This window comes from Drosophila montana, unplaced genomic scaffold (genome assembly GCF_035044405.1).
Source record: "Drosophila montana isolate Dmon_TW-CO22-7 unplaced genomic scaffold, ASM3504440v1 contig_2397_1, whole genome shotgun sequence".
Lineage (NCBI taxonomy): Eukaryota > Metazoa > Arthropoda > Insecta > Diptera > Drosophilidae > Drosophila > Drosophila montana.
Genome location: NW_026997278.1, coordinates 433715 through 446195, shown reverse-complemented (window position 1 = coordinate 446195; position 12481 = coordinate 433715). Strand labels below are relative to the sequence as shown.

At 38.4% G+C, this 12481-nt stretch overlaps 1 protein-coding gene across 4 annotated transcripts in view; it reads right to left on the bottom strand.

The window, feature by feature from the left end:
• Nucleotides 1-11969, bottom strand: part of sv (shaven) — a 38252-nt gene extending 26283 nt beyond the window's left edge. For 3 of the 4 annotated variants that reach the window (XM_064681436.1, XM_064681437.1, XM_064681438.1), the window contains exons 1-3: nucleotides 11631-11969; nucleotides 7761-7919; nucleotides 6662-6700 (exon numbers count right to left, since the gene is read on the bottom strand). In XM_064681436.1, coding sequence (XP_064537506.1) covers nucleotides 6662-6700; nucleotides 7761-7919; nucleotides 11631-11961 — 529 coding nt within the window. In that variant the 5' untranslated portion in view covers nucleotides 11962-11969. Of the gene's footprint in view, nucleotides 1-1319; nucleotides 1502-6661; nucleotides 6701-7760; nucleotides 7920-11630 lie in introns of those variants that run through there. The other variant, XM_064681439.1, reaches the window with a different exon arrangement.
• Between the last annotated feature and the right edge of the window lie 512 nt (nucleotides 11970-12481).

Sequence of the window (12481 nt, the reverse complement as noted above, 5' to 3'; positions counted from 1 at the left end):
TGACTCTAGCTCATATTATTTGCCGAAATTGCCGATATCGATTTTTATCGATTATTTGGAAACGGGGCAAGTTATCCAGTATCGGAAACAAACTCGATCCTACAGCTAAAATTTCAAAATTTCTCTAGCTCTTATAGGTTCCGAGATCCTTGCGTTCACACATACGGACAGACGGACCGACAGACGGACATGGCTAGATCGACTCGGCTGTTGATGCTGATCAAGAATATATATACTTTATGGGGTCGGAGATGCTTCCTTCTGCCTGTTACATACATTTGCACAAATACATAATACCCTTTTTACCCATTTTCAATGGGTTCAGGGTATTATGAGTTTAACGAAAAACACATAGAATGAAGTCGGCAATATTGGGCCACATAAAATATATACTCAAATCCGATCTCTATGAAAATAAAAGATGAGGGTGAAACATTGCAAATATGTAAGGTCTTTCATAAAATCAATAAATATTGATTTACCGCCCCAAAATTTGGATATGTCTCGGATATGTTAAAATATTGTAAGTCGAAAGTTCAAATTTCGTGCGACCAGATACAAAGTTCTATATAAAAATTAACCAATATGTGTTTCACTCGTTCTGGACAATTCACGCTTAAAAATTCATTACGGATATTGATCAAACATTTTTAAGCTTTAGGTTTAAATTTTTTATTAAAGTAATCAAATGGATATTGCAGGCCGAAGTTAATAGGGGTGTTCTCATATATTGAATGGGTCATAATTTTTGATATATATTGATTAATATATATTGATAAACGAACGTGTTTCAAACAAGAACTGTTCTCAACCGATAGTTCATACTGCGACTATATAATTTAGTTTAGATTGGATCCGTGATTGAAAGCAAACAAACGGATTCGGATATTCAAATATATATCAGAAATATCTATACTTTAGGAGCTTGAAACGAACTAAATTTTCAGATAACAAACTCGTCTGTGTACGGAAGTTCCTTAGAGCCAAATACAACAATGTTACGTCTCCGTTTGACTTTGTGTAAAGACATTTTGGTTTCCTCAGATTAATTGACCAAGTCAACATACGATACGAGATTAGATATCTTCAAGGGGAACGACCAAGCTCGCTTTGGCTTTTTAACATAGAAATTCTATATCATATTGGGACTATCTATCGAAAACAGAGCTAAGTATAGTAAACAAACTAAGGATCTGTCGTAGGCTAAGCATATATGTATATAAGAAATTTGTTATCTTGTGTTCCTCTCTACTTGTTGGGGAGTAGGAGGAAATCACATGATAAAGGAAAATATTTGTAGTGTTTGTAAGATTATATACATGTGTAATATTCCATCATGTTTTGATTGTAACGATATGCCGTTGAGAGATCCATGTTGGGCTGCTGGTGCTGCTGTGATCTTAATGCGAACGATATTAATGGGTATATCCCGAGAATTTGGGAGCACAGTGACACAAAATACACAATATCCGACACAAATTGCAATTGAGATGATTTTGAACAATTTTCAAGTTGCGATATGCACGCACGTGGGCAGCCCGACAGCCGATAACCGATAACCGATAGCAATAACGATAACGATAACGATTAACGATACCAGCATTCAACTGATAACGATTTTCACAATCCGCGTCTCCGGATGGTGGCGAGGCGTTTGCTGCTTTGTCGGTGTCTATTTTCGTGCATGGCATTCATGTGAAAGCGAACCGAGCCAATTTCCTTTTTCTACTTTTTTTTTGCTCTTTTCCTTTTTTCTTTTTTGTTCAAATATTTTGCGTCGTCGTCGTCGTCGTCGCCGTTGCCGTTGTTTTACTTATTATAAATTTTGGTTTTTTGTTTCGTTTTCAGTGCCGTGAAATATTTCTAGCCATTTTTTCCGGACTGTTTGCTTTCAGTCGCCGAGATCCTGCGCACGTTTTGTTTCTTATCTGTGTGTTGTCTGTGCGTGTCCGTGTGCTTGTGCGTGTGAGTCGTCGTGTATGTGTGTGTGTCTGTGTGAGCGTGCGTCTGCGATTGCAGCTCGTGTGTGTACTGCGTGCTGAGCGTGTCCTTGGTCCTTGTTTCGCCACCGCACCGCACCGCCCAACCACATCGGCTTGCGCATACTTCACGACTGCCCGACTTCGACTCCGACTCCGACCACGACCACGACTCACTGCAGCGAGCCAATGAAGACGAACCAAACAGCCGAGAGACAGCCACAGCCACAGCGTAGCGTCATTTGCTTCCTATTTAGAACTGGGCTCTGCATACCGACTACCTCTGACTGGTGCTGCGGCTGCTGCTGCTGCTGCTGCATGAGGGAGGATACGGGGGGGCGGTGGTGTTGTGGGCAGTTGGTGTCGCCTTCTTTTGGATTGGCGCTAAATGTTTAAGCCCATGGCTTATGGTCAGATACTGGCTTTGTATCTATGCATGTATGTATGTGTGTGCGTGTGTGTGTGTGTGTGTGTGTGTGTGTGTGTGTGTGTATTCCTGCTTTGGTTTTTAACACAGCAGAAGGCTTGTGTTTTTTTCTCTCACTTATCCCGAATTAAGCGCTTTATGAAGACCTGTTTCATTGCGCAATCATATCCTCCAGTTACTTATCATAATAATTGAGTTTTTTGTATTTTAAAATATATTTTTCATTCAACAAAAGTGATTTCCAATCGATATCAGATTTAATGCATCTTAAATATATTTTTCATGGTCTTTCGAATAAGTGTCTTTGGTCTATTATTAAAGCTTCGTACAAAAATAAGTTGTTTTTTTTTTCTGGGACGGAGCAAGAGGTTGCTGCCCACCCACGCGCAAACACAACACAACACAGCACAACGAAAGAGTGAGAGTGAGAGAGAAGAACGCAGTAAGCACGCAGTGGGATTTCCGCCAATCAGCACCAAGACCAAGATGTGCTTAGCACCAATCACAGTTGTCGTTTCTCGTTTCTACCACTTAAGCATTTACAGCTCTCTATCGCTGTGTTTCTTTATCTCTCCATCTCGCTTATACACACACACCGCTTAGGCTTTCTTGTTGTGATTGTTTGTGTTTGTGTTAGTGTGTTGTTTTTTTGTTTGTCTGCGTGTGCATCCCGTGCTCTCTGCTCGCTGTACTAAATTTTATTGCCGTTTTTTTTTCTTCTGTGTGCGCTATGAGTATGTATGATGATGACATCAAGTTGTCACATATAAACAAAGTAATTATGTGAGCGACAAAAATATTAACAAACGGGTTTTCCTGTTCATACACAGACACACGTTCATATGTATGTGAGTGTATACTGCATCATGTACATATAGGCAAATATTGTTGTATTTTGCAGCCGAGACTTCTAAGTAGCGCATGCCCAAATTATTTATAAATCTTATATCCATTAACCACCGCAAAGTCGGTGAGCTCTTCTCCCCGCTGATTAAATATTTATATGTAATTCGATTATTGCTAACTTGTCGAGTTTCTGATTCCGCGCTTTCATTAAAATAGCTACCTGCGGGAGGGGACGATGTTCATGATCCACTTATACAGTTATACACATAAACATATACATACATACGTATGCTTGTAGTGGTAGCACGGGAGTACACAGCGGGAAAAATCAAGAATTGCGTACTTGAATCAAATAGAACCGTTAATAAAAGTACGATAAGTCTTGATACTTGATTTAAGTACGAAATTCTTATTTATCTATTTATTAACCAATGCTGGTAGCTTTCAGGTTATCTTAAATTAAATAATTCTTACTTCTATTATGACTTTTTAAGTACGAAAAAACTCGACTTAAGCTGTGCAGCCTTATTGGGCTGAATTTAAGAACGTAATAGTATTGAATCAAAATTTAACGATTCTTTATATAATACCAATTTGTCCCTAATAAAATGTCAGTTCGAGCTTGAAATAAGTATATATTAAACTTGGTTCAAGAGCTCTCGAACTTAAATTATACTAAATTTATGATCAAAAATACTTTTATTAATCATTTGTTGGTCTTTAATTAAGATACATTAACTATTTTTAAGCCCGCCGCGTTTCTTTCTGTGTACATCTTGGCAAATGGGTAAAAAATGGCAAAAATGTTTGAGGGAATGTGTATGTATATAAGGCCGAAGGAAGCATATCCGAGTCAATCTCCCATATTTGGACAACAATTGGAAAATAAACGGGCATATAATTTGTATATATATTTTATATATACAGACTTGCAATTTTGAACGTTGTTGTGTCCGATAATCGATAACTTGTCCCGATAAATCGATAAAAATCAACATCGCAATCCCGTTATTTGAGCAAATTGATGCTTGAGGTTCGGAATATGTAACATAAACTAGACAAAGTGATACAACTTTTGTGCCTCGCTCTATATCTCGCACAGTTTCAGAGCTAGGCTCATCATCTTTTGTAGGTAGACGAGGGATGACCTCCTCCAGACTCCCGGCAACTGCGCGTGTATACACATATCTAATCATTGTCGCAAAAATCAATCATACGAAGCATCTTTCGCGAAGTACTCAGTGCCCCATCCACTCGTTAGCGGCCTGGTACCAGATGTTGTTTCTGTTTAACGCCGAGCTGTGCTCATTTCTGAATTCCCAGTTGTGTGTTCAACTGTTATTAAATATACCACAGGAGTTTCGTTACGACGACTACGACAAATAGGTGGAGGAAGAGCCGGCATATCTGCGCATTTGTGGGTACTGTTCATTTTAATTTGACAAATCACTTTTAACTTATGTTTTGACTTTTCGAGCAACATCCTTTGGGGATTGTTTTAATTATTATTGTGCTGCTTTGACTTTTCCTTTTAATGTCTCTCTCTCTCTCTCTTACATCTTGCAATTAAAGTCGAATTGCGTTCCGCTGTGGGGTCTACTATGTAAATCGCAATCATATCATTTGCATAATTCCTATTATAGATGTTTATGCCTGCTTTCGATTGCTCTTATCTATATATATATATATATATGAAAAAGGTGGATGCTAAGACGGGCAATTGGAGAGCTCTACTGGCAAGTATGAAAAAATCATCTCAAAAATCGTTCATCAAATTCATTTTGAAAGCTGTTTCACGCTTTCTGCAAAATCCACACCGTCTAAGTGGAAATTCAGGATGAAAACATATCTTAAAATAAGATGGACAAAGGTTCAGAGAATCCCCCCAGTCAATATAATATTTTACTTTTGAATTTCTCAAACATATAAAATGTATCCCAATTTATAGATAAAATTATGTATAATATAAAAATGGATATTTAATGTTGAATAACTTTTTTGTTTGTTATTCGATCTTCACTAAATTTCCAGGGCATAAATGGATGTATGCCAAATTATATTTTTTAAGGAATCATATTTGCTTATTTAACACGCAAGTAAAGGTACATTCATTGAAAACCGTGAAAAAATCGGATTTTGGTGTAATTCCACCCGCAACGGTGGTAAATTGGCGGAAAATGGTTGTATGAAATTTGTTCACTATCCGATTGAATTCAGAATCATTTTCAAAAATCGTTGTGAAAATTCATCTAATACGCGTTTCACACTATTCGGAAAATCCACCACAAGACTAACATGGACAGAAGCCGTAAATTCTAACCTTTGGTTTCCTTATTCGATGGACTTATAAAACTTATTTTCAAATATATATAAGATAGTACGGATAATTTAAGCTTCCACAGGAAATTCCATGAAATATCCGCTAGTCATCAGTAAAGCTTTAAAACTGACTGACTTTTCTCTACAAGACTATGAGAACAAATCCATATATTCTAAGGTTTTCGAATAATGACAGCCAAAGAAAAGGCATGAGATTAAAGAAGGAAGGAAACTGTTCCGAGCTTGTGGCTTATTTCTACCTGTTGATGCAGGTGAACGGTAAAGTAAAGTGTTTTGCATTTGTGCGGTTATTAGCTTGGCCCTATTTGTTGTGTTTTAATACCCAGTGAAAATATACAAAAAGGGTATGATAGTCGTTTGGAAATGCACCTAACAGACCGCACAAGCTATATACATACATATATTCTTGCTGAGTCTATCTAGCCTTTTCGCCCATTTGTCTGGGTATCTCCTAGTTGGGCACTTCTGACTAGAGTACGCTTGTCAAAGTTGTAATGCATACCTCGACGATCGGGGTGACCAGTGTGGGCCTCTGGGCCTGGTCGCTTCATAGGCATGTGAAGGCCAACAATAATACCTGCTACCCGCAATCCACAACCGGCGGATACAGATACAGATACAGATACAGATACCCATACCAATACGTTAGAGAAAACTTATCAAGCACTATTTTGATTCGGGCAAACAAGACGAGAAAACGAGAAAACTCGGCAATACGAGATGAGTAGTAAAGAAACTAAAACCGCCTTTGTGGTTGGACTGCGTTATTTTCAATTAAACACGTAGTTACTTGAGACATTTCTCGCTAAACCACAAAAGATTGACCGGTCGGTCGGACGGACGGACGGATGGTGGGACGGACGGACTTGTTCCGACTATGGGACATGGGAAAGGGGAAGAGGCTGTCGGTTGTTGTCACACGAGATCGGTGACTGGTAATCGATAGCCTACTTAAATGACGACATATATCTATGGTGGGAATACAATTTAAATGTGTTAAGTATCCATCTTCCACCTGTGAAGCTACTTAACTAAATAAAGGGTTGACCATAAAATGGTTTTTACTTACCATCTCCAGAAATGCTGCCTTGTGAACTGTGCGAATCTTCTAGAATGCAAATGAGAACCGACTCAAATTAATTAAACATACTTAGAATGTTGGCAATATACAAATACTGTTAAAACTCTCCCAGCGGCCATTCCAATCAGCCGGATACCCCTCTTTCTCTTCCCGGAACGGAACGGATCCCACACGAAGCACCAAATTATGGTATAAAATGCGAATTAAAATTGGTTAAAATTGATTGCAAGGCCAGCGATTAAGTAGACCTCATTTATGTATAAAATATTAAAATTGCTGTTGGATTTGAACCGGCGAACTGGCACTTGTTAACCCGACTGCCAAATATCAACTTTGAGCAACCTTTTCCACCATTTGATGCTTGAACTTTGCAAAAATACCTTCTTAGTAGTTACTTTCGACCCAAATGGGGAGTGGGGACAGATAGATGGATAGATAATCGAAAAAATGTCCGTGTAATCATTATTTTTAATTAGCTGAATCTATGCTAAACTAGAGTAAATTTCAATTTTATACGTTGCATATATAAAGTAATTTTTGAAAAACGATTCTAGTTATTTCGAAACCCATGGGTAAGAAAAAACAAATATTCTAGAAGCTACATGACAAGTTTGGTAACTCTCGCTCATATTATTTGCCGAAATTGCCAAAAAAAAAACAGGATTTCAATATCGATTTTTATCGATTACTTGGAAACGGGGTAAGTTATCGAATATCGGAAACAAACTCGATCTGCGCGGGGACTAGGAGGACCTACAGCTACAGACGGACAAGAATATATATACTTTATGGGGTCATTTTTAATGGGCTCAGGGTATAATTAACGCCAATCGTCCATTTCAAAATAATTCAGTCTGTGTCAAAAATATGTTTATAATTTTTTGAAAATATGCCATCAGACGATAAACGATTATTCTTGTCTTTATATTTAGTGTATTTTACTCAATTGTGGCTCCACCTGACATGACTTAGAATAAATCTGGCCAATCCTTCCCAACATTCCCTTCCATATTGGAGTTCGCTGTCCGGCCAAGAGAGTTTTCACTGTACTGTGTGTATGCATATATATGATATCTATAGGAATTACCTGTGTTGTGTTGGGCATCACCCATGGCTGTTATCCATTCCACATTCTGCGCCTGCGACTGGCCCAGAAAACTGTTTCCAGCCAGCGTAGCCGATTCTTGGATCGTCGGCGTTGATATTCCGCGCACTAAGCCGCTCGAGTATTCGTCAAACTTTTGATCTGCAATCAAATGGTAAATCATAAATTGTCGGTTAGCAAAGTTATCTCAATGTGAATCGCATAACTTGCACATATATTCTCAAACGGGACGACGAGCTAAGCTCGGACTCAGATAGGTTTTGTCCGTTTAATAACGAATCAAAAAAGTTACAAATAAAAGTAGATCCTTCTAATATTCTCTGCTTCGTTCAGACCTACCGAGAATTATCGTCCTTTACCCCTGCAGATTAAGAATTTAATAGATTGTACCACGTATTCTCCACCGAACATTCTCTCCCTCTCTCCCAGTAAAATACCTTCGAGAACTTATACATTTTTGCCCACCGAGTCTGAGATTTCCCATCTCTACATCCTATCTTCTATTATTCTACAAATTTGTACACATTTCTTTACTCTATTCAACATCTTTTTCCTCATTTTTCCTATTTTATGTGTATTCCTAAATGAAAAACAGTCAATATTCTTATTATTTTTAACTTTTACTCGAGAATACTATTCTCTACTAAAACCTTCTTCATTAGATGTAGACTCTTATAAAAAATGAATGCAAATATCCTGACAGACACATGGCAGAAGTTCTTCGTGTAATTTGCATAACGTTCTACTTCAACGCTTTGAAAATAAGAGAAAACTTGAAACTTCGCCCAACAAAATATTTGGATTGCATTTTCCAACGAGGAAGCTTAGATTCTGCGAGAAATGAAGACACTTGTCAAATGTTTTTTCAAAAAGATCCTTGAAAATGAATTTAAACCCGTTACGTTTCCGAAAAGTGTGAAACACCCCTCTAATGAATTCGAACAAATATCTTTCAAAATGAGTTTAAGCCTGATCGGCAAACAGAATGTTTCATAAAGCCGTTTTTCGCGATTTTTCCACACTGGCGGGTGGAAATTCCCAAAACCCCGTCTTAACGTGAAAATATAGCTCTTACGGTTTTGGCTGTGAGTTAATCACCAATCAGTCAGTCAGTCAATCAGTCAATCAATCAGTCATTCAATCAGTCAGTCAGGACAAACAGGTTTGTATATAGAGATAGTGGTTGGATGTTGATGGAAAACATTTAAAAATCATTGTGAAACTTGTAAATACTTAGTTTGATCAAGATATCTCGACAGCTATAAATATATATAGTTTATTACTATAGCTTTGGGGATGAGAGCCTGGTTTGTCAAATACCCAACTTTTGACATTATCAGAAAGTAACAGATATGAAAGAGATCAAATGGATGAATCGGAATGGGTATTGATCGTCTCGCCCAATTTTATGCAAGTCGTATCCACTGTGCTTTGCAGCAAATTTCTATTGGCAAATCCGTGACTGAGGCAACAGAATTTGTTCATTTAATTCCGAGACCATACAAACGAAGAAGAAGAAGAAGAAGAAGAAGAAGAAGGGCTCAGAAGAACAAGGTCCGTGCCTGGCGATAACAACCAGCATGTGTCTTACTCTTAAGTCGAACACTTGTCTTTGGCCTACCCACCCCCCCCCCCCCTACCACCTGCCCAGGTAAGAGGCCAGTCGCGAGCCAAGGCTATTGTTCTTTGACAAAATTTTAACTAGAGTTCAGTCTCTATGCCTTTCTCAATGGTCGAAGCTACCAAGCCGCGTGTACTTATAAATGTATGCTATTTCGTTGACCCTTTTTATACCCTGAACCCATTCAGAATGGGTAAAAGGGGTTGAATGGGTTCGTGGAGATCTATGTAACACGACGACGACGACCTGAGTCTATCTCGAAAAATACAAAAGCTGTGCTTGATATTTAAAAAGTATATATATATTATATAATATTTAAAAAGTATGTACATATTATATAAATTACAATTAGTGTGCCATATCTCCTGCTATATCATAATATGGATTAAGATCGATATCTTGAAATCGATAAACTTGCAATTCATAAGAACTAGACCCAGCTAAAACTCCCTATACACACTTTTGTATGCCAAGAAAATATTGAAAACATCTGACTTAATCTAACTAGCTACGACTAACCTTTTTTATGCACAGTTTGGGGCTGAGGAAGGAACACGCAAGAGCTCAGCGAAAATGCGCTATCTATGTATAGACTAAAGCTAGGGTATCCGACCAGTCGGGCACTCCCTAGAGACTAGAGCACTGCTACTTATGGAAACTCGGAAATGTAAATGCAATCTTTTGTTTAGTTCCTTGTTATCCTCAATGTTTTATGAATAGCTACAACGTATTCAAATCGAGTCGACTCGCTGCTCAGTACACACATGTATTTACATAACGGCCCGTATGTTTTTTTCTTATTTTACCTTTATTAATTTTATGCAGTTTAATATATGTATTAGATTTAAGTATAAGCACAATATTATTTACGATAGAAAACTCTCGCTGCGGTTGACCTTCAAACCTTCAAACCTTCAAACTGTCGACTGAACATTGCGATCTTCAAAGAAGGTCGACTTTTAGTGGGCGTGGAAAAAAATTGTTAAGGTCATTTTTTTGAGTACAGGAGAGAAAAACGACAGGCTAATGACATGGCTTTTCGTACTTGATTCTATACCAAGAAATTTGTAAGGTTTTGAGCCCGAATCGAGATAAAAATTCTTGAATCAAGTGTAATTCGTACTTCATTTCATATAAGCTTTAAAAGCTCTTAGAATAAGTACAAAAAGGCTTGAATCAAGTACAAAAAATGACTCGTTTTACAAATGTGGAATATGTTTATGACCATATATTCCGGACGGACAATACACAAAACCAATATTCTCTTTCTCTTCCTCTTCCCTTGTGTGAGACTTGACTTAACTTTACAACCATTTTGCCTGCTCGGAAAGAAATATTAACTCTGCAACTGTCCAGAAATTTTCTTTTTACTTTCAGGGAATAAAATGGCATCAAAATGTGGAAAGTTCAAGATATGTGTAAACTCTAAGACATCATACATCCCATTATTTAGGGTCTTCAGCTTATGAAAGCTCCGAGATATGTTCAAAGACAAGATATAATTATATTTACTATTATTGATTTCGTGGAAACGGTCTACGTCGATTATATAAAATAAACTCGGGCTTTTCGTGAACTAGGAGAGCCTAGGACCAAAATGGTTTAAAGCCTGATTCTACTATGCTCAACATTTCTTACATTTACATTTTTCACATTCTGCGATTCCATTAGCAAGTTTCAGTTATCGGTAACATACAAATGGGAAAAATATCGCTTCTTTGAGTAGATTAAATGAGTTGTCCTTCTTATTGTCAAATAATACGGCCTCGACGAAGTAGGGGCTCCGCATTTAATGGACTCTGCGGTATTCAGCTATATATCAGCTCTTTTAATGATACTTTCATATTTTCCATAACATCGATACGAAATTCGATAAATCATCGCAAAAAACACGAATTATTCGGGGCGAATACCAAAAATTTTCGCAAATGTGAAAAATGTGGTTTCTTATGGGCAAACATATTTCACATTAGCAAATGTTGACAGTGGAATTAGGCTATAAATCAACTCAGTTACATTCTGAGTACTCGTAGGAAGTTTTTAATATCCCAGTTTGGCTTAGATAATTTGAAAAGTGATCATGAGTCTATATTCTTGAATGGGCTATTCCATATTATGTTCGTACATTAAATATGATACGAATGTATTACAAGTTGAAGCCGGTTCGAGCCTCGTTAACAAGATTAGAGCGAAAGTGCAACAAAAGTGTAAAAGTGAGTGGAATAACTTACCCTTAGACTTGTCATCCAACGATGTCGTGGTATAGACTTGGCTATGCTGATGCTGATGCTGATGGGTGCTGATGCTGACGGCGAGGAGGTGCTCACTGGCTGTGGAGCTGCTTTGGAGTGTGTGCAATGTTGATGAGCCGCCCATTTGCTGTGGGAGTTGTTGATGCTGTTGGTGCTGGGCTTGGGCTTGGGATTGATGGATAATATGGTGTTGGTGCTGATGCTGATTGTGATGCTGATGCTGATGCTGGTGTACTAGGTGGTGTACCGGCGAGAGTGTCGCTAGCCCATGGCTAAGATGTGGCGACGTCTGCATTTCCATTATAAGCATATCATTAATACCTGCAAAAACGAAGCGAACGTGGGCTACATCAGTTACTCAGTTACTCAGTTGACCTGTTCCACACAATCTTAGCATCTGCTAAATGCCCTGCCTGAGGCTTCGGGCTTTTTTCGCCTATTCGATGGATCCACACAGACCGCTCTGTCTATTCATAATTATAGATAACTAGAGAAAAGTGTGCTACTTACAGTGCAGTGGCAGTAACCGATAGAATTTCAGAAGCCTGCTGATACAAGCTCAGCAGCCGGGCAACCGAGGACGGAGGAGAGAGGAGGGAGGACGGAGGGGCAGGGGACGGGGAACGGATGGTAACCGTTTTTTTTTTTTTGCCTTTTTACCTTGCGCTCGAGCCACGAACACGAAACTACAACCTGATGAATACAACAAGGTAAAGGCGAGCAGCAGGCAGACAGCCAGAACTAGTATTGCACAAGGTAGACAGGCAACAACAACAACAACAACAACAAGAGTGCTCTAGTCGGGCGTACCTGACTGGCAGATACCCTGA